This window comes from Neopsephotus bourkii, unplaced genomic scaffold (genome assembly GCF_033783945.1).
Source record: "Neopsephotus bourkii isolate Nb327-2 ecotype Australia unplaced genomic scaffold, CSIRO-AGI_Nbou_v1 NB_1825, whole genome shotgun sequence".
NCBI lineage: Eukaryota > Metazoa > Chordata > Aves > Psittaciformes > Psittacidae > Neopsephotus > Neopsephotus bourkii.
The window spans coordinates 3,823,641-3,841,144 of NW_026902298.1; the positions used below are offsets into that span (position 1 = coordinate 3,823,641).

Sequence of the window (17,504 nt, forward strand, 5' to 3'; positions counted from 1 at the left end):
GTGCAGCAGCAAGGGCATGGCCTGTAAACCCTTTGTAAAAGCATTGCAGGAGCACAAAAGCTCCCTGCAAGAAGGGAACAAAGTGCCCAGGGGAAGAAATGGAAGAGTAAGAGACTACAGGAGCAAACCCAAGGCAGGTTACTGCCTCTGCTCCATCATCTCATGTGCAAAGTCTTCCTACAGAGCACTTAGGGAGCTCTGCCCAGAAGCTATCATTGTGACCTGTCACACAGCAGTGCTTTTTGGTCTCGCTATGTGTTCAGTCCCCTTGCACAAAGCAACCTCTGACTGCCTTGCATTGTTTTCAGTGGTATCATACGGACAGTCCTAATTTAAAACCTAGTCTTGATTTATGGCTTTCTATGTGCAGGGAATCAGCTGCAACCCCAGTGTGCATTTTCAGGAGCTCTATTACCTTCAGAATGAAACATGCTGAGCTTTATTCTTTTTGTGCAAGCTTATAATTACAATCACATCAGCTTGCGCCAGAGCTATCGTTTACCATAGAGTGCAGATGAATTGCCTGCCTAATAGAATCACTCATGCTGGACAAAACATTCCATGTCAAGATGCTGTCAGGTCTATGATGTAGAAGCTCTGGCAGCCGTTCAGAGCTAGCTGCAGCAAGTCTCTGGGTACCACTTGGACCAGCTCTAACCCCCATGATAAAGTGAGTGCTCGTCCAGCTCATCACAAGGGAGTGCTTAAAGAGCCACTGATGCTGCAGTCTCCTATTATCTGGGAGGCTGTAGTAGAAACAACCAGTTTACTGTTGCATGTTTGAGCACTGATGTCTTAAAACCTTTTCAATATTGCTTTTCCCTGTGCTCAGTGACTTGGGTATGAGTAATGCTGTCTTCCCCTTTATTTCTTCTACTTAAGCTATAAACATATATTTACCATTTCCAGGCAGGCTACATTTCTCACTCCTTTTACCCCTAACAGATTCATCAAGTAGGATTTTATGTGCCATCAATAACATCTTCTGACCAGGCATAGCATTGTAAGCACAGGCATAGTGGTTGGAATTGGATGAGCTTTAAGGTCCCTTCCAACCCAAACCACTGTTCAATGATTCTATACGGTTCTATGAATTTGAGGCCTCCTTCTGGTCCTCCAAGCCAGCATTTTCAGGCTGATGAGATCCTGTGCCATCAGGTCCCCACACGCTTCTGCAGCACCTTCTTCAACAGCCACAGCTCCAAGATTTCTGTTCAGTGATCCCAAATAGAGCTGTTCTGGGTGGAGGATTTGGAAGATGCCAAAACAAGGAAAAGGAAAGACAGTGTCAGGAATGTGCCACTTGAACTTGACAAAGCCTCCAGGAAAGATGAGAGCTGTACCAACCTCTCAGGATGGTCCTCTCCACCCAGCTCAATGCTGCCAGAGTGGGCTCAAATACCAAGCTCCCATGTGGTATTTGATATTCATTGAGGAAACCGTTCCACACAGAGTCATCAGGTGAGAATGTGGAGTGGACACAGATTCCAGGGCTCTTCTCAGGATGAAAAGACAACACTGCACGCTACAACACTTCCCCTGCCTGTACTTGATATAATGAGAGCTATTAAATACTCATTTACAAAAGTCTTTATTGCACATTCTAGAGTTCATTTACAGTGAAACTGTAACTGCAAATTCTGGTTTCCCCCATCTCTATGGTACAAAGATCAGCAAATAAACACAACTCATCTTAGGAAGACATATGCCAATAGGTGTATAAACAATTATTAAATAGCTTTGCTTCTTTTGGCTCCTTCCCAAAAGTTTTACAAATAATTTAAAAGAACACAGCATAAATATATCCTTTTTTAGTGTTTTGGATTATGGGAAAAAGGGGTTTGTGCTTGGAAGAACAACTCCGGAGACCAGCCAGCAGCCCCTCCAGATATCCCCCCTGAGCAATTTGCACTTGAGAGGAGAGTCTTATCTTCTGAAGGGGAACAAGTTTCATTGAAGAACAAGGCCTTGGTGACACCAGCAGGTACAGGAGTTGTTAGAATCCAAGCTGTATCCCCAGGGTTTAGTGTCTCGTTTTGGAAGCATGCATCGTTCTCACTGATTTTGCTCTCAGAAGCAGGGCTCCTCTCAGTGTACCCACAGCTCATCTGCACGTCAGGAGCCAGCCCAACTGCTTTTAACTGTAAAGATGCAGATGGCTTCAGCCTTTTGTTTGCAGAAGGAGGGATCCACTCCTCACAGCTGGCAGGCAGCTGGCTGTTAAGGAACTGCTGTGATACAGAGCTATTACCTTCCTTGTCTTCACTGTTACTTGGCCTTCCATGTTTCACTAACCTGCCAGTAAGCTGCTGCAGCAGAGTGTTCTGAAAGGCAGACCTAGATCGCTTGCATTTGGAATGGATCTTCCTGGGATTTGTAGGGGTGAAGAGAGTGACAAAAGAGTTTCTTTCCCCAACAGGCCACAGCTTCTGGAGAGGTTTTGCCATAGGAGTGGACTGTGAATAAGGAACAAAGTCTCGAGCGCTGACTGAATTGCATTGTGCATCACAAAAGGAGGATGTTACTGGTGTACTGTGCTTCCTAAAAGCACGAGAAAACCTGTGTTGGGATGAGATCCGTTTTGAAGTGTTATAAGGAACATCTCCAGCATAAAGCACTAATTCAGGAGCTGTGACCTTGTCTGTCAAAGTATCATCTCCCTTTATCAAAGAATTACATGATTTCTTTTCTCTTGCGCTTGCATCAAAGAGGTCAGCAGAAGCATCATAGCTGCCATCAGGGAAGATGCTGTTCCACAGTGTCTCTCTCCTATTAACACTTTTGAAGGTGTTTTCTGACACTTCTGTCAATGGCTTTAATTCTCCTTCATAAATCCTTCTTGTATTGCTGGGAGTTGCTGCATCAGAATCCCATCTCCCTGTGAGTGGAAGATCTGGTCTTTGGCTTGGTGTAGCATAAGAGTTTTCTTTGTTTTCCCAACCAGCTAAGCAGCTGCCATGTGCAGAATGCACACATGGAGCTGCCTCACTCCTCTTTAAACAGATTTCTCCACGTTTAGCAGCACAGTGATTAATAAAAGAGCAAGATGACTTTGAAATGTCAATATTTGCTACTTTGGACTGCATGTATCTGCTCTCAGAAACAGAAGGCTCTGGTGTAACTGGCAAGGATTGTGACAGAATTGGTAGATGAGGGTTAGGTATAAAGCAAGATTCTTTTTCAGATAAAACACTAGAGGAAGACTCACGTTGTGCCACCTCACCACTCTGAGGATGTGCATGTGACTGAAGACAAGCAGACAATACATTCTCCCAACTATCACTGTCTGCTGGTGGCAAGACCTTCCTGGAGACAACTGCTTCAGGCAAATCAGCAGCTACAAGGGTTTGCCTGAGACATGATTCGTTAAGATTTGCATGCAACCTGCTCCTTTCAGGATGTTTGCCTGCATCCTGGTTGGGTGATGTTATGATGCTTTTGCCTTCTTCTATTCTGGCTAAGAATTCGTTTAGGCTTTCTGAGAACACGAGCTCATCCCACAGCACAGAGTTCATCTGAGACGCTCCAGTCACATTTACGTGACTACAAGCTGAGGCACCTTTCTTGTATAAAAGGGAGTTGTGGGTTTTTTCTGGGCAAGAATAATTCCTACCATCAGTCCTTGGGTAAGTGCTTTGTACCCCAGATTCCAAGGGATGATGTAACAACCTGGAACTGTGCCCATGTGAACGCTCAGTCTCTGAAGAGAATATTCTCTCTGATTCATCAGTTGCAGTGATACTGCCACTCTGACTAGGCTGTGAACTCAACTCATTATGCTCCTCTTTATCCCCTTCCTTCACAGCAGAGCTGCAAAACGGTGAATCCCAGAGAGTTGGATTGTTGAGGCTCACACTGCAGGAGTCTGCAGGGACAGGCCTCCCCTCCTGTTCATGCTGCTCACTCACCAGCTTTCCCACTTCCAGAGTGGGAAAGTCTTCCGCTGTTACCCAAGCAACAGATGAAGTCAGGCTCAAGGACTCCTGCCAGGACCTTAAAGGACTTTCTCTGCCACTAGATTGAACAGAGCAGGAATTTCTGCTTGGGCTAGACAAGCTGCTGAGCTCACTGACAGGTTCATCTGCTGCAGCTGCTGATGTGTCAGGTAAATCTGAGCTGTTACTACAGCTCCTGAGTTTTGCTGACTGCAGGAGCCGATGGAAGTAGCTGATAACAGTGAAGCCAGTAACAGCAGCGTTTGGCAGGAAGAGCTGGCAAGCTGTAAGGGTTTTTGTACTTCTATTAATTCTGGAGCAGTTCTGCAAGATGCTGCTGGCTGCAGAATGGCCTCCATCTTCCCTTGCCCAACCCTGGTATGGAGGGGAAAGATAAAAGTCTTAGTACAGTATTTTGGGATAGAAAAAGAAAGATAAAAATTAACACGTCTTTTAAGCCAGGCTTAAATTTAGGCCTAATTTTTTGTCAGGATCTGCAGGGAAGAGAGTACAGAACAGGCTGTCAGACAAAGCAATAATCCCTGGGAAATAACCACTGGCAAGGGCCATAAAGGGCCTCACAGTGAGAGGTTCTTTGCCTGCTGTAATTACACAGTTTTGGAAAACACGGAAAACCAACCAAGAAATCTGAGAATTTCACTGAAAATGTCTTCCTCACTGTAGGACATTGGGTGTTTCGGGGCTGCCCCCAGTGCAGTGCTGTGCAAATGGCCAGCTGCCTAAGCCCAGTGCTTTTCTTTTACAAGAGCTGGACTTGTTCAGCCTGCAGAAGAGAAGGTTCCTTAAGGGGAGACCTTAGAGCAGCTCCAGTGCCTAAAGGGGCCAACAAGAAATCTGGAGAGGGGGCTTTGATAAATTCTCATAGAGACAGGGCAAAGGGAATGGCTTCAAACTGAAAAAGGGGAGATTTAGATTAGACCTTAGGCAGAAATTCTTCCCTGTGAGGGTGCTGAGATGCTGGCACAGGGTACCCAGAGAAGCTGTGGCTGCCCCATACCTGGCAGTGTTCAAGGCCAGGTTGGACACAGGGGCTTGGAGCAACCTGCTCTAGTGGAAGGTGTCCGTGCCCGTGGCAGGGGGTTGGAACTGGATGAGCTTAAAGTTCCCTTCCAACACAAACCAGTCTGAGATTCTATGATCTTCTCAGATTCACTTGGAGAGTAGTGTGCCACAGGAGCTTCAGCAGCAATTCCTTACAGAACCTGTTTCTCTCCACACATAAGAATGTTTTCATTGTATTAAAAGCAAAGGGAATTTTCTAATGTTTTGAGGAGGGGATTAACCCTTTTTCATCTCTCCCTCAAGTTCTGGTAATGCCAGAGGCCATCTTCAAACTCAACAACCCTCCTACTCCTCCAGTCCAGGCAAAGGTTGAGGCTGAAAGCTCTTAAACAAGGACAATACCTTTCTAGGTAAGTATGTTTTGTCAGTTGTCACTTTTACCTGGGAGAGTGCAAGCATAGGCACAGCTGAAAAGAGCTGCCTAGAAATGCCTACAGCCAAAGGAAGAGTAAATGGTCTCTGAATGTGTGTTCAGTCCTTGTGTGTGCAGGAGCAGCCACAAGGCTGTTGATATGCAGGATTATAGTTGTAAAGGCATCAGACCTAGAGACTTGGTGAATGGTTCCAGTTAAATAAAGTTAATCCATGAAGTCCTCCAACTTCCATTATTTAAGAGGCTGGAAAAACCTCAGCTCAGGTATAAACCTCATGATACCTATGGGAGAGGAAAAGCACCTGCCAGGTAGGGTTTAGTTCAAAGACTTCATAATACGAATGACTCAAACAAGCACCACTTGAAGAGAACTTAGAAGACTTGTTTCCATGGAAATATTACTAAGAACTAATATTTCAAAGTCTGTTAAACATATAAAAGAGCCACAGATACCTATGTTGAAGAGCTGTACTTTATCAACAGTTGAAAACATGCTCTTGAAATCCCGAAACATCAAAATGCTGCAAGGGGATGTGTCTGTCCTTACATTCCAGACACCAGGAGACTAAGCAGCGTGGGAAAGGTAGGGCAGTGCTTGAAAAGACAGTCTGTTTCTTGTTTGAACTGGACAAGGTTTTTTACAGACTCCAAGCTGTTATAGGAGCTGGCACTGCTCAGGCTCTCTGAAAAGCAGCCCTGACAAGCTGTCAAGCTGACTACTGCCATTCAAGATGACTTTGGATGTGACTCGTTTAAAATAACACAGGAGTCTGGGGGAAGAGGAACAGAATCCTCCCCATGTCCTAGCCCTAAGTTTTCTCTAATTGCCAAAAGATATTGTACATGATGCTCTAATAACTCAGTCTGTGCCCCAAACTGGATACAGGCTAATGAAAAAAACTCATTATATGAGAGTAATGTAGATTAGAAGTTACCTTTACTCCAAATATAAATCTTTTCCCAATGAAACAGGTTTCCACTGCTTGAACCAACACTGCTTGAGATGCATCTGTGTTTGTTTCTCCTGACAGCTGATTGAAGTCTTGAACATACCTTGAGTAAAAACATATAGAAGTATTGGACCAACAGAGGAAGCCTGACAGCATTTTAGCTGTAGTATAGGTAGGACACATGCTAAAGAGAAGATACTGTGGTAGGTTAGGCTAAACATAGAATGAAAACAGGAAACCAGGAAGCTATAAATTGGATTGTTTAGCTAATTTGTTGTGAAACAGAAGAAAGCAAAACAACCACTCTGGATAGGTTTAATATACACACGACTTCCAGGTGTTCCCTGTGTGGCTGTGATTTTGTATCAACACAATGACTGTATAATGCTGTCAACATGCTGCTATGGCTTACACAGCCTTCCTGCTTGTACCTTTATGGCAGTATCTGTACTCAGACACACAAATGACTCTGGTTTTCAGAGCTGAGAGTAGCGTAGCAGTGTAGAATGCCTGCCATGAGTATGCTCTTCATGCTGCTAAGGTGGGATTTAAAGTGATCACCTTTGACCCAGTGATAACACTGGACACTGGAAAATAACAGAATAGAGAAAGAAGCAGTGGATGGAGCTGAATACCATGCCCTAGCAGTTTCACAAATCAGAAAGTCTGAAGCTTATCATGTGGGTGGCTGGGCTCTGAGGACTAACAGGTTTTTCTCAGAAATTCCTCATTTCTGAAGGCTAATCTGTCACATTAAAGTAATATCATTATTGTTTTTAAAATACAAACTGTTAAAAACCAAATCCAAACCAAAAAATCCCAAGGCTCCATCTTTACCTTAAGATTCCTTTAAAATCTTGAGGGAAAAAATAAGCCTAAATCTCTGGAAAAGCAAGCTGACTTCAAAATGTGACGTTAGACAAAGGAATTTCAACCATCTCAGAGGCGGAAGGACACAAGAAAGAAGTCCAGTCATCTTGTGAAGCTCACTTAGTAGGTAACCAGCTACCTTCAATAGTGAAGGATCTCTTTTACTACGTAGAAGTAATCCACCTCAAAATGTCAAGATTCCCAGAAGAAATCAAGCTTCAGCATTTCCTCAAGGTGATGGGTACCAAGGAAATGCTGGAAGGGAGCATTTTAGCAGCTTCCTCCCACTCATCTCCCCACCACCCAGACTCATCTCTATTTTTTTAGGCTGAAGAAAAAGCTGCAGCTCCACAGATGGAAACAATCCACTTCCTTACCTCTGCAGAACCTCCGCGGTGACCCCAAAGAATGGATCTAAGCAACTTCCAAACACAGTGATGTCAAACAAATCAGTAATGTCAGCAATCTTTAGGGACAGTCTGTATCTGTAGCTTGCATCTTTAGCTTCACCTGTGCAGCCACATTTTGGACAGCTAAACCTGGCAAAACACAGTAAGAGGATAAAAAAGACTGAATACATGAGCTTATGTTAATCGCTGCTGAGGTAAGAACTTCTCTGCAGCTGTATTACTACTATAATGTATCAAACATTCCATTACAAACTATATGATTACTTCTTACTCTTTACTCCCTGAGGCATCAATCTTACCACAGGTTGGCTGTATCATGTCAGAAGCCCTTTGGCTTCTTTCACTGATTTATTAAATGCTGGACAGCTGTGAAGCTGGAGAGAGACAGTGGGATCTGAACGACCTGTTGGGAAGTAATTTTGATTCCCCACATCCCCATTTCATTCTGGTTTGGGATTTTATTTCCTGCAGCTTTCATGTAATACCTAGATCTAAAAAACCATCAGGAAACAGCACTGTTTTCTTTTACTTCAGCATTTGAAACGACAGAGATTGTTGCTTTACGAAGGCAGCTCCTCCCATTTAGCGCTGACAGGTATTGTTCTCCTGTGTGTCATAGATTTCATAGAATCATAGAATGGTTAGGGTTGGAAAGGACCTTAAGATCATCAAGTTCCAACCCCCCTGCCATAGGCAGGGACACCTCGCTCTAAACCATATCACCCAAGGCCTCGTCCAACCTGGCCTTGAACACTGCCAGGGATGGAGCATTCACAACCTCCTTGGGCAACCTATTTTCACCTAACAGTGGGATTACAAAGGACAGTGAACAGAGTTCTGGACACACAGTAAGTGAAAGAGTCATGCAGGACTACCTGATGAATTGCACATCTAGAATGAGAAGAAATACAAAAGAAATTAGGATTTGATTTGGAGGAGCTTTCAGTTAATGCTTTCCAACTGGGAACAGCACTGGAGAACTGGACAGACTGCAGGAGATGCACTTGGAAGCTGTCAACAGAAATCATCTAAACTGTTCCTTGATATTGTGTGCCACTGAACACAATAGAACTCTTGATCTGTAACAACCTCCAAGCTGCTACTGGAATACAAAGAGGTCTGAATAGTGATAAGTAACATAAATATCTGAAATTGGCACTTATTTGTCCTATGGCTGGATATACACTGATTTGTTTTAACTTGTGTTCAGCTAACAGATATTCCTAAAGCCTGTTACAGTTCATGATCCCCCAAAACAGGACGTACCTCCTAGAATCCAGTATCAGCCTAGAAAAGCAGTTTTGACAGGCAGGATAGACGAAGCAGGAGTTCTGGATGGAAATTACAGAGGCAGCCAAGAGTCCTCTCACGCTATTCATGTGCTACAGCATCACCTGAAACAAGTCAAAATGGTTCAAAGACTCTCTTTTTATGAACTGTTCATATTTACTGCATTTATTTGGTCTGTTTGAACATTCTGAAAGGCACCCCTCAGGAAATTATGATCTCTGTTTGCAATGGTAGCCCAATTGAGGCAACAGCTACTATTATCCTTTGTTAATCCTTCAAGGATAAAAAAAAATAGAAGATAGGTAACAAGAAAAAAGCATTCATGATATTTACACACTTCTGCAGACAAATCATGCAAATTCCCACTGGTATTTAGGGAATCTTCATTGGAACCTGAGCACAGCACTGCACCAAATCAGTTGCTGATTTTTCCCTTAATTTAGAACAAAGTCACAACATGGGGTTAAAAAATGAAATTATTCTACACTTGTAATTAACATAGAATCCCAGACTGGTTTGGATTGAAAAGGACCTGAAGATCACCCAGTTCCAACCCCCTACCACTGGCAGGGACCCCTTCCACTAGAGCAGGTTGCTCCAAGCCCCTGTGTCCAACCTGGCCTTGAACACTGCCAGGGATGGGGCAGCCACAGCTTCCCTGGGCAACCCATTCCAGTGCCTCACCACCCTCACAGGAAAGAATTTCCTCCTTATATCCAATCTAAACTTCCCCTGTTTCAGTTTGAACCCATTACCCCTTGTCCCATCACTACAGTCCCTAATGAAGAGCCCCTCCCCAGCATCCTTGTAGCTCTCCTTCAGATACTGGAAGGCTGCTATGAGGTCTCCACGCAGCCTTCTCTTCTCCAGGCTGAACAGCCCCAACTTTCTCAGCCTATCTTCATAGAGGAGTGCTCATCCTCGTGGCCTCCTCTGGACTTGTTCCAACAGTTCCATGTCCTTTTTATGTTGAGGACACCAGAACTGCACACAATACTCCAGGTGAGGTCTCACGAGAGCACAGCAGAGGGGCAGGATCACCTCCTTCAACCTGCTGGTCACGCTCCTTTTGATGCAGCCCAGGATACAGTTGGCAATGATTTTAAAAAGAGAGGATGCCCAGAAAAAAATCTCAAAAGGGCTTGCAACAGGAGCAATATTCATGCCCTTTTAGCCAAAAGGACAGCTCTATGGTGTTTACCATCAATTTCAACAAAGGAGCTGTATGGATCTGACAAATAAATGATAAAATAAATGTTTAAATAAATAGGAATTAGTTATTTTTTATTCAGTGTTACTCTTCTGCAGAAGTAGCTTGCCTCTATTCTCAGCACACCATCCAAAATATCAAGTTTTAGGAAGCATCTCTTATTTTAGAAAGTTGACTTTTTTTCTCAGCTGATGCCAGAAACATGTAGACAAAAATACCCTAAAATACCTCAAACCATAGACTCAAAATTAAAAGACCAAATCGTTCTCTGCAGCTGAATTAAAAGACACCTTAAAAGCCCTTACTTGCAAGAGGTTTTCACTGTTCTCCTCATTGTCATTCCAGATCTTGTGAGACCACACCACCAGTCCTGTGTTTGGATCTGGGGCTTCCTGCATAAGAAGGACACGGAGCTGTTGGAGCGAATCCAGAGGAGGCCATGGAGATGCTGCGAGGGCTGGAGCAGCTCTGCTCTGGAGCCAGGCTGAGAGAGCTGGGCTGGGTCAGCCTGGAGAAGAGAAGGCTCCTGAAGGGGAGACCTTAGAGCAGCTCCAGTGCCTAAAGGGGCTGCAGGAAAGCTGGAGAGGGGCTTGGGACAAGGGCCTGTAGGGACAGGACAAGGGGAATGGCTTTAACCTGCCAGAGGGGAGACTGAGCTGAGCTCTTAGGCAGAAGCTCTTCCCTGTGAGGGTGCTGAGGCGCTGGCACAGGGTGCCCAGAGAAGCTGTGGCTGCCCCATCCCTGGCAGTGTTCAAGGCCAGGTTGCACACAGGGGCTTGGAGCAACCTGCTCTAATGTAAGGTGTCCCTGCCCATGGCAGGGGGTTGGAACTGGATGAGCTTTAAAGTCCCTTCCAACACAAACGATTCCGTGATTCAACAGCCCTGAGGTCTCACCAAGGTTTCAGTCAGTGCCTGGTGCCCTCTAGTGACTGCGCTGCCTTAAACACTCCCCAAGAAAACCGACACAAGCCGCACACGAGCCGTTAACCGGTCTCACATCGCATTTTTTACCCCTCACCCTTCTCCCACTCCTTCCCCGAGATGCCGCCGGCAGCCGACAGCGAGCCCGGGCACAGCGCCGGGGAGCTCAAGCCCGGAAGGAACTCCCAAGCTTCACCCGACTCCTACCCTTTAAGGGGTGCTTTCAGCTGCGCTCAACACCCCAGAAACCCTCCGGTCACTCCAGCATTATCACCCTTACCGATGTGCCTCTTCCAGCGCTGCTATCCTCCGACACCGAGCCGAGCATCCGCCTCCCGGCCGCCGGCCCGCGCTGAGGGGAAGCGGTGAGGCGCTGTCTCCAGGGCGAGAGGACGGGCAGCCTCCGGCGCCACCTCTCCTCGGTGCCCGGGATCGAGACCCCTGGAGGTGCTACCGAGACCGTGTCCCCACCACCCCTTACGCGGCCCCAGTCCCAAGCCCGGCTCCGAAGCGAGCCCCGAACGCAGAAATGCCGCCTAGCGAAGGAATGAATCACGTGCTTCCAGCAGCCAATCGCTGTTTCCTTGCAGGTCGCCGCAGCCAACCGCGAAAAGCGCGCGCGAGCTCCCCTTAACTCCGCAACCAATCGAAAAGCCCCACTCCTTAGTGCCCACCCCATTCACGTGTGTGTGGATAACCCCGCCCATTGGGGGGGCACATGGCGGCCTGGGCGCATGCGTGGCACCGCCTCTCCGTCTGCACTGGGTCCTACCGCCCGCCGCTCCCCCTTCCCTACCGGCCCCGGGCAGCCCGCGGGCGGGGGCAGTGGGGCCGGTATAAAGCGGCGGGACGGCCGGGCGGTCGCTGCTCCTCATCCCGGCCATGCTGCGGCTCTTCCTGCTGCTCCTCCTCCTCGGCGCGTCCGCCGCACTGCCCGCTCCCCGCCACCGCCGGAGGGCTGCGCTGCCGACCCGCACCTACCTTACGCGGTACCTCACGCAGCAGGTAGGAGCCGCCGCGGTCGGACCGTGCAGTGTCGAGTGTCCCGCTGAAGGGGAGGTGTTGAGCAGCCTGGGCAGGGGTCGTCCCCCTGTGCTGGGCACTGGTGAGGCTGCATCTTGAGTCCTGTGTTCAGTTCTGGGCCGTCACTACAAGAGAGACACTGAGGTGCTGGAGCGGGGATAGAGAAGGGCAGTGGAGCTGGTGCAGGGCATGAAGCACAAGTGTGATGGGGAAGGGCTGAGGGACATGGGGGGTTCAGTGTGGAGAAGAGAAGACTCGGGGGAACCTTATCGCTCTCTACAACTGCCTGACAGGAGGATGGAGTGAGGTGGGATCGGTCTTTTCTCCCAAGTAACAAGTGATGGGACAAGAGGAAACAGCCTCAAGCTTCACCAGGGCAGGTTTAGGTGGATATTAGGAACAATTCCTTCCCCAGAGGGTGCTCAGCCATTGGAACAGGCTGCCCAGGGCAGGGCTGGAGTCACCGTCCCTGCAAGTGTTCGCACACCGTGTAGATGAGGCCCTCAGGGCCGTGGGTTAGTGGTGGCCTTGGCAGTGCTGGGGAATGGTTGGACTTGATCATCCTAAAGGCCTTTTCCAACCCAGTTGATTCTATGGTGTGTACACCGTATACTAGCACCATAGCCTGTTTTTCGATGCATTCTGCCCAGTGTGTTGGCAGAGAGGGGCCAGGAACCGCAGCTGTACCATGGTGGTGTTTGCTGTGTGATTTCTGTTTGGCCCTTTTAAGTAGGGAACAGGTTTCTGTTAATGGGAGTTTTGATTTCCTGCCTGCTTCAACGTTTCTCTTTGCAATTTGCTGGCAAAGTCCCCAGCTTGTGGACAGATCCACAATGTTGGCTCCACATGCTGCTGTGGTCCCCTTTCAGATACCTTGAAACCCCACTTATTTACAGGTTTTCATGGAAACAGTCACCAGTTCCTTTGTACATGTTGGGCTGCTTGCATCTTCATGTGTCGGAACCTGGTTTTAGCATGGGAAATGATGGTTTCTCTCACTGAGAGGTGCAGTGAGGGGAGAGGACTTCTGGCTTTGGTTACAATCAGGCTTGTAGCCTGCATCTGAATTTCATGCCCTAGTCTATGTATGGGGTGCTGGGAAGGAGAGTGTTTAAGTCACAGGCATCTTGGGTAATACAGGGATTGAACATAGAATGGTTTGGGTTGAAGGGACCTTAAAGCTCATCCAGTTCCAACCCCTGCCACAGGCAGGGACACCTTCCACTAGAGCAGGTTGCTCCAAGCCCCTGTGTCCAACCTGGCCTTGAGCGCTGCCAGGGATGGGGCAGCCACAGCTTCTTTGGGCTCCCTGTGCCAGTGCCTCAGCACCCTCACAGGGAGGAACTTCTGCCTAAGAGCTTATCTCAGTCTCTTCTCTTCAAATCATAGAAGGTGAACTTACGATGGGATGAGCAAAATGGGAAGGCTATGCTTGCAGAAACAAGAGGCATGAAGAAAACAGCTAATCCTTGTAAGGTTATTCTAAATAGCTATATAGAGGTGGAACAATCTCAATAAGAAATCCATCCTCTGAGATTATATTCTCCCCCAGACAGTGTTACTGGTTTGGGAGCACTCCTCTTCCAGTTTTCCATAAATCACACAATTCGTGTGTCTTGACAGCATCTCTGTCTAATTTCAGTCACTCAGGTAGTGATTTGAGATCTGGGTCCCTCCACTAACTCCTCTAATAACCCTGAAGCTTATTCTGGTGACATACTGCAGATACCTCCTGCAGTGCGTGGTCAGTGCTGGCTGGGATGCAAATCCTCTGGTAGTGTTGTAACTCCAAACCTGCCACCTAATTGTTCTGCTGTTTCAGTAGTTCCACATTGCTATCATAGTATCAGTGATACTAATTCTGTGCCCTGGTCTGAACCACCCTTTGTCACTGTGTTATCACACCTCTGTCCTCATCCTTCTGGGCTGTGGTATCATCTGGTTCTTCTCAGCTATCAGAGACAGCCCTTGTGCCCTCCAGTTGCCAGCAAAGCTGCAGAGCTGCTGTGTACCCAAGATATGTGGATTTTGGGAGGTAGATAAGGGTTGAGAGAAGAGTCCTAGTAATATCCTGTTGTAAAGTTGGTGCCACATCTTCCTTCAGTCTCTTCTGTGTTATCTTCCCCTCATAATTCAAGTAAAATAATGTTGGCTGAAAGTGGCTGCTGCAGAACAGAGGGGTCCTATTCTGAGGCCTGGAAATCCTTGCTTTCCTTGTCCAAAAACTTACCAGTAGTGTTGAACATGGGGGAAAGTGTGTCTATATCCATGTACTTTTAATTGTATTCATCAAAGAGTTGAATGCTGATGCCTGGCACTTGAAAGAAACAGGGTTAGCATAGGAAGTCTAATCACACCAAGGGCATAAGACAGTGTTTTATCAGCAGCTTAACATGCAGAACTGATAGAGGTGAACTCTGCAGCCCTTATGAAACATGCACTCAGAGCTGCTGTCAGGGAGCTTGTAATTACATTGTGATTCTGTAGTGGAACTTAACTGCCATGATTAACATGTTAAATAGGGGTGGAGATACTCTGCCACCTCTCAGGATTATTGAGGTTTAATTACTTACATTATAGTTGCTTACAACATGAATCATTTGCCTCTGTTCTGTGCTGCCCAGTCGTTCTTCTTAACTAAAGTTCCTGTTTTGATTCTTGTTTCTCCCTTTGGTTTTCATTGTAAGTTGAAGTAATTTATATAAAACCATACCATATAAAAATTAGTTTATAATATGGCAAAAAATGCAGTCACAAAAGAAACATTTCTTATACCTATTTACATTAAAATATCTTTAACTAGAGTCTTTGAATATTTAGTGCTTCCACAAAAGAAAACTTGGAGAAGTCTAAACAGGCTCCTTGCATGAATTGTTACCTTCCTTAGCACAATTCGTTCGTGTTGCACATTGGAGAGTTGAATTTCAGAGGCTAAGAGCCTTCATGTGCGATTACAACTTCTAAATGGAGCCTCTTGGCATGAAGTCCTGTAGATCAGTGGTGTTGCTTGAGGGTTTAGCATCAACCTTTACTGAGAAGCAGTGCTATTTAGGTTTGCTTTCCTAAAAATGGGGAAATAACAGGGTAAGAGTTCAGCTCCATGTTCATTTACTTTGAGCTTCATCCTGTTTACCATTTAAAGTGTCAGAGATTCCCTGAGGATGGGGCTAAAGTCTGCAATATTGAGAAATAAGTCAAGCAATGCCTGTGTCAGTATGACTATAATCTAAGCTGTGTATTTGCCTGTGTATGCCTTATTACTTTGGCTTTTGGGTGTGATTTCCCCCTGCTTCAAAGCTAACTGATGCCTTTCAGCCCTACTCCTCCAATGCATGAGTGAAACCACCCCAGTATAAAGATGCCTTATGCTGACCTGGATTAATAGATGGCCCTTGAAGGAGAAACACGAGAAACACTACCATCACCCACATCTTTGTCAACAGATTTTATCTATATTGGGGAAGTTGGTTTCCTCTTCTCGCGTACTAGTGTGATTTTTTGTAGGCAAGGCTATTTTCACTTCTGTTTTGATAGGTTGCTTCTGATTTGTGTGTTAAATGAATGCACCCAAAACTGAGCTTTACAGAGAGAATCGTGTAGGATGTATAGAGCTGCAGGAAGACTGCTGCTCTTTGAATGGCTTCTTTGTAGGTAGCTGTGTTCATGACCACAACTCAAATACGTTGGAAGGACTTGATGAGGCATCCAAGAGTCATGTACTTCTCTTTGCCCAAATTGAAATAACCTGATATCTTAGTGGGGAAACTGGAGTCAGGTGTTTTCTGTCCTTTGGGGAGCCTTGTCTTGCACCTCTGTGTTTGTGTTCCTGCTGCAAAGCACATACTGGCATTACAAAAAGCATAGCCTGAGAACTTATGGTGCTTTAAGTGCTGAGAGGACAATACCTTAAATTTCGTGGTATTTGAAGGCTTCTCAGTGCTAAACTGTCATTTTAGAGAGTGGATCACTCATTTGGATTTGATGGCTGTGTGAGGCTTCATATGCTGGTGGATCCTTCGTCCCAGTCACACTCTGTAAGCACACCACTTGCTCTGAGAGCTGCTTTGAATTTGTCTAAGAACCAATGTAACAAGTGCAAATTGACTTTTGTCTTTGAAACTGCATGTCAGTTTTGTCACCATTTCTAGAAGATGAGTTCTGATTGCATTGAATAACTTTCTACGTTTCATACCTGTGTCAGTATTTCCTAAATTCATATGCAAGTCTTTGTGCTCTGAAACACATCTGCACTTCATGTTATGGGTACCTAAAAGGAAGCTCTGTTGAAGCTTCTATGTAATGAAGTTCAAAAAGTAATGGAATTTGATCTTTTCTGGCTATATTGAGTATTTTCAATACCCAATTTTGTGTCACAGACTGAAGTTGTGAGGCATAGAAAATGCCTGAAAGTGTAAAAATTAGAATGTAGGTTTTGAGCCAAGAAAATAATCTTGGAAGTGCCTCAAAGGAGAAGTGAAGATGGATTCATTTCTCTTTCAGACATGGCTCCTTCTGTTGTAGAGGAAGGCAGTGAATCTCAGAATTTCCCTGTTCCAGCTGAAAATCAGTACTGCATAAGAGAACAATTTGACTTCAGTCAACTTCAGGTTGTAAAATGAATGTGCAGAGTAAAGCAAAGTGCCTTGAAGAGAATGGATCACCTTTTTGATGACAATATTGTCTTAATTTATCAAATTAATCAAATCTAAGGATGCAGTTTTGCTCTGAAACTAATGTTGCATTGGTTGTATTCAACAAGGAGAAAGTTTGCAATTCCTGAACAAGATACAGGGCTTAGAGCAACCTGGTCTAGTGGAAGGTGTCCCTGCCTGTGGCAGAGGGTTGGAACCAGATGAGCTTTAAGGTGCCTTCCAACCCAAACCAACTTGTAATCCTATGATTTTCCAGTATTTGACATTTTCACTGTTACATGTAAATGAGTGTCACATAAACCATGTGTACAACAGTTATGCATATGCTCCTTTAATGTTAATGGAGTATTTTTCAGCTGTGAGCCTTTTAATTCTGGTTAGCAGCTTTTTCAGCATCTCACTGTGACTCAGAATAGCAGCAGATGTTGGGAATGGTTAAGGTGGGTTTGTTTTTCATGCCTGGCACCACAATAATACAGTAGCACTTTTAACTTCTGGTGGAGGAAAAAACAAAGTGCTTTTTACAGAAGCCCCTTGGTACCAATTAAAAGTTATCTCAGTGCTTAGAGAAGAAGTGATGCTGATGTTTGTCTCTGAGGTGAATTACTTGGAATATGTTTTACTCATCAAGTAGTACAGGAGTACTTGGCAGCTCTTACTCTGTGATTTCATAGTGTGATTTCAAACAGGAGCTATAAGTTATAAACCAGGTCCATAAGCAGAAACAATAGCTCTTACTCAGTGGACAGGAAAAGGGGGAAGTACTTGTTAAAGCTTGTCAGTGA

General features: G+C 45.6%; 2 protein-coding genes across 2 annotated transcripts in view; one reads left to right on the plus strand and one right to left on the minus strand.

The window, feature by feature from the left end:
- Positions 1–396: 396 nt before the first annotated feature.
- On the minus strand, positions 397–11,365 carry DDIAS (DNA damage induced apoptosis suppressor). Its single transcript, XM_061343377.1, has 5 exons — positions 11,325–11,365; positions 8,888–9,015; positions 7,589–7,750; positions 6,327–6,444; positions 397–4,310 (listed from the first exon to the last, which is right to left on the minus strand). Exons 2-5 carry the CDS (start codon positions 8,998–9,000, stop codon positions 1,812–1,814), a joined length of 2,892 nt encoding a protein of 963 aa, XP_061199361.1. The 5' UTR covers positions 9,001–9,015; positions 11,325–11,365; the 3' UTR covers positions 397–1,811.
- A 480-nt stretch (positions 11,366–11,845) lies between these two features.
- The window catches only part of PRCP (prolylcarboxypeptidase), a 29,849-nt gene continuing 24,190 nt past the window's right edge, over positions 11,846–17,504 (plus strand). Inside the window, exon 1 of the mRNA XM_061343780.1 lies at positions 11,846–12,049. Within this exon, the coding sequence (XP_061199764.1) occupies positions 11,927–12,049 (123 nt within the window). The 5' untranslated portion in view covers positions 11,846–11,926. The remainder of the gene's footprint in view (positions 12,050–17,504) is intronic.

What these genes read in the sequence shown, in the direction of transcription:
- DDIAS (XM_061343377.1), bottom strand. Translation starts at nt 9,000, where the DNA reads ATGAATAGCGTGAGAGGACTCTTGGCTGCCTCTGTAATTTCCATCCAG. An exon ending in CTGATACTGGATTCTAGGAG is followed by an intron (nt 7,751 to 8,887) that starts GTACGTCCTGTT and finishes GTGTTTTGCCAG; the next exon opens with GTTTAGCTGTCCAAAATGTG. An exon ending in ACCGCGGAGGTTCTGCAGAG is followed by an intron (nt 6,445 to 7,588) that starts GTAAGGAAGTGG and finishes TTTTTACTCAAG; the next exon opens with GTATGTTCAAGACTTCAATC.